At 33.4% G+C, this 15,989-nt stretch overlaps 2 protein-coding genes across 3 annotated transcripts; both read left to right on the top strand.

Annotated features, from left to right (window-relative positions):
- Positions 1-1,004: 1,004 nt before the first annotated feature.
- On the top strand, positions 1,005-7,577 carry LOC106134766 (protein FAM76A). 2 transcript variants are annotated; one of them, XM_013334899.2, is made up of 8 exons: positions 1,005-1,252; positions 1,420-1,484; positions 2,652-2,755; positions 3,291-3,400; positions 3,857-3,966; positions 4,620-4,741; positions 4,923-5,044; positions 5,304-7,577. In XM_013334899.2, the coding sequence occupies exons 1-8, from the start codon at positions 1,157-1,159 to the stop codon at positions 5,538-5,540; spliced, it is 966 nt and encodes a 321-aa protein (XP_013190353.1). In that variant the 5' UTR covers positions 1,005-1,156; the 3' UTR covers positions 5,541-7,577. The 2 variants fall into 2 exon arrangements, with proteins under 2 accessions (XP_013190353.1, XP_060801759.1); XM_060945776.1 differs by having other exon boundaries at positions 4,905-5,044.
- A 2,139-nt stretch (positions 7,578-9,716) lies between these two features.
- Positions 9,717-15,982, top strand: LOC106134701 (venom allergen 5.01). The gene is made up of 6 exons (XM_060945777.1): positions 9,717-9,884; positions 10,034-10,152; positions 10,818-10,899; positions 11,455-11,639; positions 14,419-14,519; positions 15,794-15,982. The coding sequence occupies exons 1-6, from the start codon at positions 9,833-9,835 to the stop codon at positions 15,900-15,902; spliced, it is 648 nt and encodes a 215-aa protein (XP_060801760.1). The 5' UTR covers positions 9,717-9,832; the 3' UTR covers positions 15,903-15,982.
- Positions 15,983-15,989: the final 7 nt, after the last annotated feature.

The following is a 15,989-nucleotide window of genomic DNA, read 5'->3' as shown; positions in this document are numbered from 1 at the left end:
GTCGGCGGCGTATTTTACCACCAAAACAGCATGTCATGATATTTTCAATTCGACGCTCATACAACTAAATACCATATGACATCACGTTGGATATTAGAAAAAAAGAAAAATCTGTATTTTGCCTTTCGCCTTTCAAGCTGTTCATGGATAGTTGTTTGCCTTGATTAGAAGAGTCTGAAAAAGGATTACATGAATGAATTAATCGTCAAATGCCTTCGCTATGCGGACGATCAGGTTTTACTATCTTTATACGTTTGTAAAATTACATACCTACATTTAATCACGTCTATATCAATAAAGCCAACAGTCCCGGAAAGACTGAAAGGTCACTCTCAGTTTAAGTTATGTGACAGAAGATTAAATAATAGTTTATGTGTAAGAGATAGTGACACGAATAGAAAAGGAAATGCTTAGATGAATTTGGTCATGTCGAGAGGATGTATTAGAGCAGGTTGACTAAGCAAATACTTCTTCCTTTCTTTTCTATATTATGGCTTCCACCGAACTTTTGATGATTCTGCCAATGCGATGGTTTGAAGTGATACGAAGAAGCAAATATTAAAGTAAGGGAAGGGTAGAATAGGAATGTAGGAATGACGAACATATCTTGTTTAAATCGGGGACGTTTTGTTAATATATACACGCAATTTGCCCAGTTAAGACTTAAGATGCCTGCTTTGTCCCCTTATTGTCATTTCTATCATCATATATAATTTTATGAAATATGAAATACCGCTGGTCAAGTCAACTTTTCGTTTGAGGTACTTACTGTTCTTGAATGTAAATTATTATGGGCAATACTAAAAATGTTGCCAACTTCACGCTACGCGCTCAGCTCAAAATTTTCGTATTTAGAGCTGGAAGTCGCGCGCGGGGTGCCCGTCGCGGTTGAAAGTCAAAGTAAAAATACTTGCATTTACATATAAAGTTAATAGTTATATAAATATAAATAAATATATAAATTACTTGCTTTAAAATTTGCGCCTTTTTGTCGAAAACAGTTGGCAACTGCAGTCGCCATCTTTACAGCGATAGTTTGTTGGGTGGTTGTTGCGTCGAAAATATTTTTTTATTTTTGGTTTCTGTGTTACCGATTTTACTAAAACAAAAATTATTTGAATTTTATTTTGTGTTAGTTCATAATATACTTATCATAATGAGCACTGCCGCTGCTACTCCTTTGTTTGCTTGTTCGCGTTGTTTCTCAAGACATCCTTTCGAAGAATTATCTCCTGGTGAACAACTGTGTAAGGTAAGAAACCCCCAATTAACCCTTTCTCCTTAATTAATTATGTAATGTATTAAATTTAAAAATGTGCTGTTTTTATCAAAAGACCACGCATTTGCGTCATAATTTAATACGTGTACTGTTATTTTGCTTTGACGTTTTGGTGACGCCTTTTCTGTGTGGATTTCCAGGAATGTCGCGGTTCATTCCCGGTCGTCAAGTGCACGTACTGTCGCTCGGAGTTTCAACAAACAAGGTCGGTTTCACTGCCACGGCTAAGCTGTTTGTTTTGGTCTCTTGTGTTATGTAGCACTCTTCATTTGTACCTAATAACTATGACTCAGCTGACATATTTATTATTGAAGTCTAATAAAATAAAAATTTTCAGTTGATTTGACCTTGGCATTGGTTTTACCATTTCCTGTACGAATAATGTTGCTATTTGGTTATCCCTTGGCATTCTTGTTACCCTTACCTATAATTTAAAAAAAAATATCTGCTGCTATGAAGTGAGCTTTAACAGTGCCAAGAAATCAAAATTTTATCAGCCAATCATACAAATACTATTTGATGTTATTGTAACAGTTTTATATAACAATATTTAAAAACACTTCATGTGTAATCTTCGAAACACCAAGTGGTAAAAAGCTATAAAAAAATTAAGTTAGTCAATTATTAAGTAAAACATTATGGTTTATTTTTAAACTTATTTGTTAATATGTGCTATAATAGATATTATTCAACCCCTGTTAAAAATAATGGATTAATGAATTATGCACAAAAGGCATATATAAAACTAGCAGCCCATTACTTTGTAGTATAAGTAAACATAGTGTATAAAACTTGCATATGTACCTTCACCCTTAAGTGACAGAATTTTTATGGCCATACAGTATTTCTTAAAGTAAGCCATTACAAACAAAGTTATAAGGTTTACCTCTTTATACTATTATACTATTAGTAAGTAGGTACATAAACAATTTGTCAATAGCTTTAAACACCTTTTAACTATAAATATGGCCAAAAAAGATGCCATACGGAAGTAAGATATGTATACCCTGGATTCTATCATAAGATGTCTGATAAACTTTAGTTTTGGGATATCCATTATTGGTACTTAAGATGTGGCGTGCGGTTCGGGGCACCATTAGAAAAGAGTAGAACCACTATATCTCTTTCCTATGGATGTCGTAAAAGGTGACTTAGGGATATGCTTATAAAATTTGGATTCTTCTTTTAGGCGACAGGCTAGCAACCTGTCACTATTTGAATCTCAATTCTATCATTAAGCCAAACAGCTGAATGTGGCCTATCAATCTTTTTAAGACTGTTGGCGCAGTCTTATAAAAAAGCTATTGAAACAAAATCTACAAAATTCTAGCTAAGGATAAATATTTTTATAAGACAATTATTTCATTTCTAGCAAATCAAATACATCATCAATCTGCAAGAAATGTGAGGCTAACGTAAAGGCATATGGTAAGCCCACGGCTTGTGAATACTGCAACATCATTGCTGCATTCATTGGTAAGGAATTTAGTTTTATTCCCATGTTCTGTCCATGGCAGCTAGTTAGGTACATAGATAGTTAAAGTGGCTTTAATATTTAAAATATAAAGTATAAAATCTGTAGTCAGAATGTGCACCTTAGGCTACTATTGAAAAAGTTGAGGATGTAACTGGAAGTAATGCCTGGAAGGTATTATCAAAATATTCAAGAGCCAAGTTGTCAAGCTGGTACTTCTATTAAGACCTATATTAAGATTTATGTATCATGTTGTATGAGTGGCTATTTCTAGAAATTAACATGATTGATCTATTGATTTCTTTATCTGGATCATAGACAAAGGCGATAAAACCCTCATGTCTCCCCAAAGACGTTAAGTTAGGATAGAATTTCAGGTAAAAACAAAGCTTCATAAAGCACCACCTAAGCTTTTACCATTCACTAGTACATATTTATGTTTTTTGTGCAAAATCAAATCTGAATGAATAAATAAAATTATAATTTATGTTTTACTTTAGAAGTATAATAAAAAAGTAAAATCTTATTATTTTCCAGGCAATAAGTGTCAGCGTTGTGCCAATTCGGAGCGCAAGTATGGTGCAGCAGTGACATGTGAGCAGTGTAAACAGCGCTGTGCTTTTGACCGACATGATGACAGCAAGAAGGTAACCTTTTTAGTCACTCATAGTCACTCATTTATATAAAATTCCTTGTTTCTATGAGATTTTAATTAAAAATAGTGTACTTGTGCCAACTTGAGTGTTTGCTCATGCATAAGTTGGTGCCTGTGGTGTACTTGGTTGCCAGTCATCCAACATTTAAAAGTTATTAGCAACTATTACGTCCATTGAGACCTTATTTCTCTTATGGCTTTTTGACCCTGTTGCATCTTCAACACTCTTGGAGGTGAGTCAGGTATTTACACAATACAACTCCCATCTCACCTCTGCAACCTTTGCAGAGGACCCTAAACGGTATTGGATCAATCAAGATTACACATCCAGTTGTGTGCAGGTTTCCTCACAATCTTTACTTCACTATAGGAGCATCGGTTTGTTTTCAAACTAATGTACTCATTCGAAAATAGTCATTAGTATTTATAATTATCCATGCCTTCCCAGGTGGATGGAAAGCTTCTCTGCTGGTTGTGCACTCAGTCTCTGAAGAGAGCTTTGGCGAGGACAAAACAACATATATCGGCCGTGGACAAACATAAACACAGGGCACACAAGTAAGTTTCTCAATTGTTTTACGTATTTTATCATATACGTTAAAAATCAGTTTTATACTTGAAAGTTTTAGGATACTGATATAATTTATTTCAAATCAAATATGAAATTGATAATTGCAATCTTTTCCTCCTGGCTTTAATCACGGTTGCATTCCCACCACTCTGGGAGAGAAGCCTTGAGAGGTATGCCTTTGACCATGGATCTTGGATTTGGCAAGTCAGGTTTTTACACAAAGTGATTTCCACAACCTAATCCGTGTTGGATTGAACATTGTTGGAGATCCATTTGCCTGAATGGAGGTTTCCTAAGATGTATCACAGCTTAAACAATCATGAAATCATAAATACATATATAGGCTTATCCTATCCTAGACAATACATTTATATAATTATACTGTTAAAGTTAGTCAAGCTTTTGGATTACACGATTTGTACTTATATCATCACTTTTTGTTGTAATTTCATTATACATAAATAGCATTATACTAAACATGCATTTTCTCTTTTTATTTTGCTGACCATTTGTAGCTGGATGTGGTAATAATATATTTAGTATTATTACACAGAGCTTTGCGAAATTGCATTGCGAATGTGGTTTGATTTAATTTTTGATTATGGAAATTTTTGATTAAATACATTTTATTTATTTTAAGGTCTAAAGGTGGACATAAAGAAAAGCGTAAATCTGATATGTTGAAGTTAAATGCTAGCGACTCATCTCATGGCGATCAGCCCCTTGAAAAGAAATCTAAATTGAATCCATTGCAGGGTAAAAGTAAGTACATTGTCTTTTTTATTATAATATTTAAATTGGTGAGATGCCAAACTTTTGTTTTAACATTTGTAAATTAAAATGATATACTTTAATATTTTCTTCATTTTGATGCTGTTTCAAAGCTTTTTTGATTGTGGTTACTTTTTGTTAATATGAAACTTAGGTTTCTATTTACTTTTAGGAGAACTGGACCCCAACAGCTCGGACCACGTGGTCGCCATGACCCAGCTCAAGGAGACCATAGCCAGTTTACAAAAGAAGGTTCAACAAAAGGACAATGAGCTACTTGCCAAAGATAAACTGGTTAGTCTACACTTTTTATTTACAAAGTTTTTGGTTTATCCTTCACGAGTTGATTATTGGTATTATAAATCAAAATGATACAAGATTCAAAATTTTCTAGTTGATCGTTCTCAAATCTTTATTCTGTGGTATAAAAATAGGGTCTTCATAAAGTTTAATCATAGGTTCATTTTACTATCATATAGTTAAAAAATAATTTTTCCAGTAAGTAAAATAAACAAGAACCTGAAATTGTTGTTTATTTATATTTCTGTTTCAGATCACCGAATTGAAAGCTCAGCACCTAAACAATACGACAGATCTTCGCAATGAAATGAAAAACAAAGATCGTCTGAACGAGACCAAATTTAACATGATGAACAGTAAAATCCAGAATTTGCTGAAAGAAGTAGCTACGCTAAGTAAATCTGCGAAGAAGAACAACAAGAACACGAAGGTCGCTTTAGCGAATACTGAAAATAGCGGCAGTGGAACAGACAGCCCTAGCACTAATTAGAACAATTTTTTTATTTTTTTAATATTTATGCTCATAATGCCAATTTAAAAATTCAAATCATTGATGTAACTTTACGATTATCCATGTTTGATCGATATGTAGAAGTAGAAACTGCCCTTCTAGACAAACAAAAAAAACGCCGCCAAAGCGATAGCCATAAATAAAGCACTTGACGGAGTGATACCATACAATTTAAAAAAAAAAAACATATTTTTATTCTAGTGTGCGTGGGATGCGTAAAGGCATGCTTTTTAATTTGTGTACGTATAATTTTCATTAGGGTGTGCATAAAAGTCCTTTGTAATTTCGCACGTAAAATATCACGCATTTCGACATTTTAAGGCATTATTTCATATTTCACACCTGTATCTTTGTTATAAAGCATTCGTAACCCTCATTATAGAACAGAACACTGGTCGGGCGGAAAATACTAAGTCTAACTGTTAGCCGCTGGACGCGCATGGGCTGCTTCACGATATGTAGTGGTGTAATAATATAAGGCGTTAGCGACTCGGTACCATCAGAGCGTTTGACACTTGGCTAAGCCTGCTATATTAAAATAAACGACTGTGACTGGCGAAATATTTCGGATAAAAAATAAAAAAAATGGCATTTTGAGCATAAATAATTTTAGTAATATTACTAAATACCATGGAAAACTATTTTTCCTATTATTTTTTTACTCTACAAATGGTTTTATTTGTAGATTTTAAACTTAATCTTAAGTAGAATTCAATTTGACGACAACTATTGTATTTATTTTTTATTTTTTTATTTATTCTAATGCAACATCAAATCTTACCGACTAAAGTAAACTGATAAATTATAACATATATAACGATATGTATAAACAATGCTGATGGACAAGGATATTTTATTGTAAGACTTCAACGTCAATTTCTGTGCCCCGTTTTAGAATGCTGTTTCTAATATATATTGATTTTCTATTTCGCCGTTTTTTTTGACATTTTATGGATATATGACATTTTTTTTTAATATTAGAACTTATCAATAGACATAGCTATTAATAAGACGCCGAGACACGTTTTATGACGTGACAACTAATCCAACTTTTCCTGCATTAAGTACTTGTGTTCGTAGTGCTTCTCCTTGTATAGTGCTCATATATAATTTTTTTTAATGCAAATGGCTAAGGCAAACGTGTGTGTTCTAAAAATAAATCAATATTTCTGAAATCTAACTTTGACTACGCAATTATACATCAGTAATGTAGGATCTCGTTACTCATAACACGCTTTCCCTGTTTACCAAAATAATGATTCTGAACTTATCTTTTTATACATTGAGTAATAAAAACGTAAAACACGAGTTTTCTTCTTTTTTTGTGATAAGAATTTGTAGTCTCAAAATATATAATATCTAATCATTATTATTATGTGTATATATATATTTATGTAGGTAAGTTAAGTACCATCATATCATCAGTATTTAATTTCTTTATTTTCTATTGCAACAATGTATACGCAGATGTCGATATTGACAGAAATAATTTCTCATTTTTATAAACTTGTTACAATTAGCATTCCCAGCAATCGTGTGTATCTGTGTCTACAACGTAGTCTGTAAGTGAATAAAGATGGAACATTATTTTTACTTATTCCAAAACGAAATTAGATAAAATAAAACTATTATAATCATATGGCTTAATGTCTTGGAGCTTGCTGAGAAATAAAAAGTCCCAGGAAATTAAAATTTATTATAGTATCTTTCACGTAACTTTAATTTCGTGTAAATTCTGCTTTCTCCAAACAAGTTAGCAATAGCGAAAATTTAAAAACATATTATAATGCTAATAACCAAATTTCTGAAAAGAAGAAAGCTGTCGAAGTTATTGATTTATTCCAACTTGTGTGATTTTAAAATAATAATTGATAATGAATAGTTATGATAAAAATATGAACAGCTCAAGCGGACAAACCTATCGTGTTTATAAACAACCCCAAAATCTTATATGTAAAAATTCCTCAATGTGAATACAAAATACTTGTTAGAAAATAAATAAAAAAATTAAATCGATTTATTTGTTTTATTGTATTAATGCTCACAGTTTATTTCAGTACTGTAGAAGATCAGTTAAACGGTACCTATGTAACTTTACTTTGTTTTCTAAGGGGAAAATTCTTTTTACATATTCCTGGTACCTAGTGTGCTACCCTACCCACTAAATCTTTCCGGGGCGGCTTTCATGGGATCGCAAGGCATTCCCCGACGATGCCCTCTAGCTCCCCCGCGCCACTTGCCATCTCTTACTGTTTGGCAACCAGTAAGTTTCTGGCCTACATTTCACTTCAGGGTCAGTGTCTGACCCTAATGAAGCAGTAGAGGCGCAAGTCCTCTGCCTCTAGTTATTAAAAAATTGTCATCATTACGTACGACACATGTTGAGTAATAACATAATTATAAGAATTTTATTATTTTTTTACGACAAACTTAGTCATATACAGGAATTCGCGAAATACCACGCGTTTCATAATTCTCAATAAATTAGAATGTGACTGATAAAATTTAATCGTTAGAAATGTCCGTCTGCGTCTTGATGAATAATTATGTAATTCAGGTGCAAAGTAATAATGTTTAGGTATATGTTTGGCACCGCCCAGAGACCTGGACTCCAACCTGTAGATATTACCTCGAGAGGTGTTGGTAACTAATAGGTATTATAAATAACTTAAGCATTACCAACTTTTGGCTAATAAATATACCCTCTGAAAAAAAGGTCGTCAATGGTTGGGAACATAAAATACATCACACGCGTATAGTCGCTTGGGATTCGATACAACACGACTTATAAACGGTACCATCGTCAGTGGATTTCATACACGTTTATTTGCGCCTGTGTTCATTTAACCCATTATTTTAGTATACTATAATCTGCGGTGTACTGGTTAAATCTATATATATCTATATAGCACTGCCTACTTGTGGTTGGATCAAAGTGAATTTCATCAATAAAGATCTATGTTCTTTTTATACTACCTACTTACATGTAGAAATTTCTTTCAGCATAGGTATGTCTATTATCCTTTGTACAAAGTGCTATTTACGCACTTTGTTTGTTAATTCTCCACGCGAGTGACAGACTGGCATGATAAGAAAACGAGCAAAACATCTTGAGTAACAATGCCTACAAACAACCTTACTGGAACAACACCAACACAATGTAGGATTTCTCATGCTGTCTATCTCTTCTTCTATATGGCTAATTTATTGTCGTTTTAAGGCTAATGTAATGTACGATTGCTTTTGTGATGGTCTTTAACTTGACATTGCGATTAACATAGTTTTTAACCTAGCAGAGGGTTGGGGATTTCTTCGATTTTATTTGATACCAAAATGTAAATAAATCAAATAGACTGATAGGTATTATTGTATTGATGCCTTATTCATCGATTCACAGTGGTTTCACAGATCTTTTATTCTTTGCACAGATTATTTATAACGCAGGATTAAATAAAACTTGGAGTAAGTACAGTAAATATTAAATTGCAAGGATATTTCAATTACTTAATTTATGAAAATTCTTTGCATTTTTATTGACCACAAGTTGCATTAAAGGACAATGAAGTTAACCATAAAATGTTGAATGATTCATAGAATTCTTTCGATTGTTGCACGGTAGGAATAAAAGTTATAAAGCAAACTAATTTTAGCCCGCGAATTCCGTTGGCGAAGAATTTCTCGAACTCTACGTGAAACGTTACGATGGAATATACCTAAGAAGGGGTATATCAGTTCTTATGCCTCCATAGAATGGGGAAATTCCGAAATGTGGATTATACCTAAATTAAATATTTAACTTTAAAAACATTTATCCTAATAAGTAACGAATAAGGGGAAAAGAAAGAAATACTAATCCAGGATTTATAATTCATGTGCAACTTATTACTACGTACTTAAAGATTTGTCATTATTATTTTCGCAAATAATGTTAGTTTAAAATACCTTGTTTGCGAATGAAAATGATTTCGTGTATTACGTAAAGTTACAAAGTAGATATTAATTATATTTTAAGTACTTATTTTTTGTTATCATAGCGGACTATATTTTCGTCAACATGATCAGGTGAGTGACAACCCTATTTAGAAAAAGGAAATCTAGCTTTAAAAGATAAGTTGGTGAATGCGATGCGTGGTGTTTAGTATAATATTTACCTACTGTTAGTGTAGTATAAAACGTAAACGCAAAGCGATGCGAATTAAAAGTCCAACACAATTCATTCAGAGCTGAAACTAGCAACTGGTCATAACAAACGTTTGTTTAATTTTTAAACAATGCATTTGCGCGCGATTATTATTTTGAGTATAGTTGGCTGCGCGTTAAGTGGTAATTAGTTTTTATTTTATTTGTGTAATGAATCTGCCGTCCTAATTTAAGTTTTACATTTACCAGTTTGCCTTGTTAAAAATATGGTACTATACAAAGATGTCTAACTATGTGTTGATTGTTTTTTTAAATAAATAATTATTTTTTAGCTGTACAGTTATCATGTAACCAAATAAGTGAATTAGTAGACGGCCACAACGCGAGGCGATTAAAATTGGCACATGGTGAAGTAAAAGGACAGCCCCCAGCAGAGGAAATGAAGTATTTGGTAAGAACCTACATAAATATAGGTATACTATCTATTGTTGTTAATAGAAACAGAAACGAAATGGAATATGTGCACTTAACGATATTTTTTTATTTTCAAAACATTATCTAGCTAAAGGAAAATTTAATTAATCCTAACTATGTTTTTATAGGTTTTAGTTTAGAACTCATTAACAGAAAAGTTATGTAATTTATTATTTATAAGGTACTCTTTACTCCAATTCCTAAATACTAAAAATGTTTATATTAGAATTGGAAAATTATCTCGTCAAAAGGGAACAAATCAAACAATGTTTTACGAGTAAAAGCGATAACTGAGAAATGAATGGCTAATTGTTGAAATGAGTTAGAACTCTCAGAATTGATAACGGTTTTTTTTTGTTTTACTTGCCATTATGTACTCCGATTTGGTAATTTACCTACTCACAAACATTGAAAAGCAATTTGCCTCTCTTTCGAGCTTTATGGTTATCCTGAATGATAAAAAGAGATAGATGTTAAGACAAATGCATTGTCAACTTTCGTTCGATAAGGGGGCGATAACCGGTTAATAAATACTCTGGAACACCCTCTGTAAAACCACAAGTGTAACATACGCTACTTTTCTCTCTCATAATTTCCACGGGAACGATGTTCCAATTAATTTCGACAGTATGCCTATTTCAGATATGGGACGACGAACTTGCGGCAAAAGCTTCTAAATGGGCATCGAAAAACAATTTCCAACACAATCCTGATAACACTATTGGTAAGTATTCTTCAATCTTGATTAATGGTTGCAGTTAAAAGTATATTATACTTAATAATTCAGTGCCGTGTGGTTCCCGGCACCAATACAAAAAAGAATAGGACCACTCCATCTCTTACAAACTTGGGACTCTTTTTTAGGCGATGGGCTAGCAACCTGTTAGGTACTACTTGAATCTCAATTCTATCATTAAGCCAAATACCTGAACGTGGCCATTCAGTCTTTTCAAGACTGTTCTACCCCGCAAGGGATATAGACGTGACCATATGTATGTATGTAATTCACACAAAATTATGCAGGCATCGTGGTCAGTAGAAAGACGTAGTCTCTGCTTACCCACCGGGAATGATGCGTGATTTACCTAGTACCTATGTAAGTAAGTATTAATTATAATGAAAATGTTATCGACCATGCAGCCACTGATTGGGAACAGAAAATAACGATGTAATAGCAAAACAATAATAGGTTATAGTTATTTTCATAATTATGCGTATCTACTAGGTAAAAAAACGTAATAGGTACCTACTCTTTTCTTTATTAAAGCTTATTTTGCAGGTTCGGGAAGGTTTCTTACCGGCGAGAATATCTACATGTTCTCGACCACGAACTCTAACCAGAAATTCAACACGGAGGCCGCTTTAGATTCCTGGTTTAATGAGTATAAGGACTACACTTATGGCCCTTTAATGATTTCCGATTTTGCTAACGGAAATGGACCTCAGATAGGTCACTACACACAGGTTCGTATTTGAGTTCTCCAGGATTATGCTCTAACGCAGACCTTGGGCTGCTTTCCAGTTCCAGACCGCGTTGAAAATGTTATAAAGGTGATAACGTGTCTATTTAATCAATTTTAATTTAAACAATATGTTTAATGTTATATCACATATGTACGTATATTAATAATGTTTGTTTCCCTTACGGGGCAGATGATGCTAACAGTCTCGAAAAGACTGTAAGGCAACAGACAACTGGATGAAATTTTATGGTATTGAGATTTGAATACTATAATGTTACATCAGTTTTGAGTTATTTTTTATTTAAACCTTCAGACAATTAAATCTACTTCCACGTTTTAAAATAAAACATCGTATTGAATGGGCCTAAAATTAATTCATCGTAGTAGGTACGAGTATGTAATGGTTTAAAAAAAAATGTTCACACACTAAATATAAGTAAAGATAATACATGTCTGCGTTTGTGATCTTATCATAATGATCACTGAGGTCGGATGAAAATAAATGCCTTTGTGTGCATTTAATTGACCAAATCGTTTTCAAAATTATCATAGAAATTTATAAAATATAACAACAGAATAACTGTTGAAAAGAAATATCATACTTAGTTAAATCACGCCTATGTCCTGTATCGGTCTATAGGTAAAATTAGTTGATAACAATTTGTATAAAGAAACCGCTAGAAAACTAACGTAACAGATTGCTTATGTCAATTAGCAAATCGTTAAATTACTTATCCAATTGGGATTATAATTTTTCCACAATTGAATTTATTTGTTTTGATTTAGTAAACGGTACTACCGTTTACTACTTCCTACACTAACTTACAGAGCTGTAATTTTAAAGGAAAGCTATCAGAGCTGAGTAGTAAAGAAAAAGTAATAAGTTATAGGCGACCAACTGTACTCGGAATTTGAAAATTACTTGACAGTTGGGAGTTACATAAAAGTACAAGTAAGTACTTTATATAAATTTATGAACTAAGTTTTAACTACTTATACATACTTCAATAGTAGCGTGTTAGGAACTTCGCGGCGCGCGGAGCTTGACATATTCTTTTCTTTAGTTGCCACCGCGCTATAAGGGTTCATTTTAAGATACATACTACTCTGTCAAGAAAGTAGCAGGAAAAGATCAATAATACACAAACTGTTTGTTATTCATCCAAATTTATTTTATCACCTTCAAAATATGCTCCTTTAGAAACGATACACTTACGCCAACGAATAATCCAATCATCAAAACATTTTTTAAACGCTGTTTCCGGAATTGAGGTCAGTTCTCGCCGCGAATTCTCTTTTATGTCTTCTACCGATTGAAAACGGGTGCCACGAAGTGGTAATTTGAGTTTAGGAAAAAGAAAAAAGTCGGCGAGCCATATCTGGTGAATATGGTGGTTGCTCGATGGTATTTGTTGAGTGTTTGGTTAAAAATTCGTTCACAATGATGGCCTTGTGCGAAGGTTACAAGGTTATTCTTGGATTTTGCAACATTATCATGGTGCAAAATCCAAGAATTTTCTTTCCACAAATCTGGCCTTTTTCGTCGGATTTGCTCTCTTAAACGCCGCATAACACTCAAATAATATTCCTTATTTACCGTTTGACCTTCCGGCAAGAATTCCGAGTGCACAACACCGCGATAGTCAAAGAAAACAGTCAAGATGACTTTGACTTTTGAACGACTTTGGCGTGGTTTTTTCGGTTTCGGTTCAGTTGGAAGGCGCCACTCCGAAGCTTGTTGACTAGTTTGCATGTCAAACTCGTAAACCCACGTCTCGTCACCAGTAACAATGCGTTTCATGAATGTTGGGTCGGAATTGACTCGTTCTAGCATGTCCTCAGCGACTCTCATGCGATTGAGTTTTTGAAAAAAATTCAGGTCTTTTGGGACTAGCCGAGCGGCAACATGTTTCATACCCAAATTATTAGTTAAAATGGTACGGATCGACTCGTGAGATACAGAAAGTTCGGTGGCTATCTCTCGCAAAGTTGAATGAGGATTTTCAGTCACTATTTCCTTCACTTTTGCGATGTTAACTTCAGTTGCAGACGTTGATGGCCTACCAGAGCGAGGCAAATCTTCCATCACATCTCGACCGCTTTTGAACGCTTTGTACCACTCATAAGCACGAGTTTTTGATAAAGTCGATTCACCGTAAGCCTTCTGTAACATTTTCAGTGACTCCGAACACGATATTCCATTGGCAATGCAAAATTTAAGACAAACTCTTTGTTCGATGTTTTTATCCATTATGAAATTAGCAATACACACTAGATATGATATAACTAAAAATAGCACTGTATTTAATGTAAACAACAGATGCAACTCAAACTCCGCGCCAAAATGGAAAACAGTTGTGCCAATCTAACAACAACAAAAAAAACAAAAATTTGAATTTGGAACCATAAATAAATAATCCATTCCCGATACTTTTCTGACTGAATGTATGTATGTGTGAACCCTACAATGCGCGGGATCCGACAAGCACCTGACTTGTTTTTTTTATAAATATTAATGTGAAAAATTAACTAATTTGTCCTGTGGTGATGAAGATAGGTTTTTTTAACGTCCATGTTTTTTCTCAAAAGACCCATATAACGATAAAAACATTTTAAATAAAAGAGGGCTAGTCTTTGTCTGCCATGGACCTTAAATTTATCATCAACCCTGTGTTTTTTTTTATCTGTACATGTCACAATCACGTTTAAAATAAAATATCATAGAGTAAGATGATTTTTTCATTTCTGGGTGAAATGATTATTATTTTATTTACTTTCAGATGGCATGGTCTAATTCAGTCTACGTCGGTTGTGGTATATCAAAGTTTTCTAAGAATCCCGGATGGTACAGCTACTTCCTTGTTTGCAACTACGGACCTGCGTAAGATCAATTATTTTATTTGCTTTATTAATTAGGTACATACACATTCGCATTAAGCTTTGCCTCAAAAATTGTATCAAGACATTTAGTCTTTTATTTGCGCTTAATAAGTCTTAAAGCAAGCAAGCAAATAATAGCCCAGTCATATTAGGCAAAAAAAGGGAACAACCTCGGAATGAAAGATAATAAGCTGTAAATTGGTATAAACCTTTGTTTTGTCGTTCTAAATGTCGTCTCAAAAGTCACAATTGATATCGTGTCCGCGTCTTAAGATATTCAAGGTCAAAGGTCATAAAAATTGGTTTTTCGCGTATATCTCGCTATCTTCGGTTGGTGCTGGAGGTAATAACGTTCTTATGGGCTCCAGGATTTCATTTTCAAGCATATAAGTATTAAAAAATTTACACGTTTTAAAGAAAACGTATGTTTTAGAATTAATAATACACTACAGTTAAATATAAATAATTAAGTTACTTATTTTGTTAAAATATAAGCAATGTATAATTAGTACATAAATAATTGACTTTATACAACGTACTAATAACCGTAACTCAGGCTTGACCTTGCATTAGACCATATACGAGTATGACTGTGCGCTGCGCACTCTTCACGCTTTACCTTAAAAACGGTTCATCGTATGAAAAAAAAGTTAAAACAAAAGTTGTAGAGAATTTTATACTCTACATCATTTATGTAGATGAAAATATCATTTAAGCAATAGAAAGCGAGATATACGCGAAAAACCAATTTTCATGATCTTTAAACTTCAATAGATATCTTAAGACGCGGACACGCTTTTGAGACAACATATAGAACGACAAAACAAAGGTTTATACCAATTTTCAGCTTATTATCTTTCATTCCGAGGTGAAACCCTTAAATGACTGGGCTATAAGAGAAAAATCACCTAAACATGCTTAATATATTGGAGCTAAAGTATTGAGATATTGTGTTTGTTCGCTTTCACGCATTATCTTATTGACCAATTTTCATAAAACATTCGCATCTACTTGAGGACTTAGGAGAAATGACAGGAAAGAACGCAATTTATACTTATACTTTTCGTAGGATTTGCTTTAAACGCCTATTCCAAGATCATACATACCTACCTAACCCATATATGCCCATGATCGTGACATATTTAAACCTATCATTACAGAAGTTGAGCGAACGTAGTACCTATTTGAAAAGCTCAAAAACGACGTCACACACAAAAACTTAAAGTAAATGAATTTAAAGTAAACCGTTTTTAAATGTGTTGTTTTTATTTTCAGTGGAAATATCATCGGAAAGGCCCCGTATCAATCCGGGGTAGCAAGCCATAAACTTATATGTGGTGTCAGTGATTGCAGCCAACCTTACGGCGATAAATGTCCAGCTTAGATTTAAAGTGCTACAATCAATAAAAGTAATACCTATGTAAATAAGGTGTATGTTATTCCGCCGACTTGAAAAAGTCTTATGATTAGA

Source organism: Amyelois transitella, chromosome 9, assembly GCF_032362555.1.
Source record: "Amyelois transitella isolate CPQ chromosome 9, ilAmyTran1.1, whole genome shotgun sequence".
Taxonomy (NCBI): Eukaryota; Metazoa; Arthropoda; class Insecta; order Lepidoptera; family Pyralidae; genus Amyelois; species Amyelois transitella.
The sequence above is the reverse complement of the archived record's forward strand: the minus strand, read 5'-3'. Positions and strand labels throughout refer to the sequence as shown.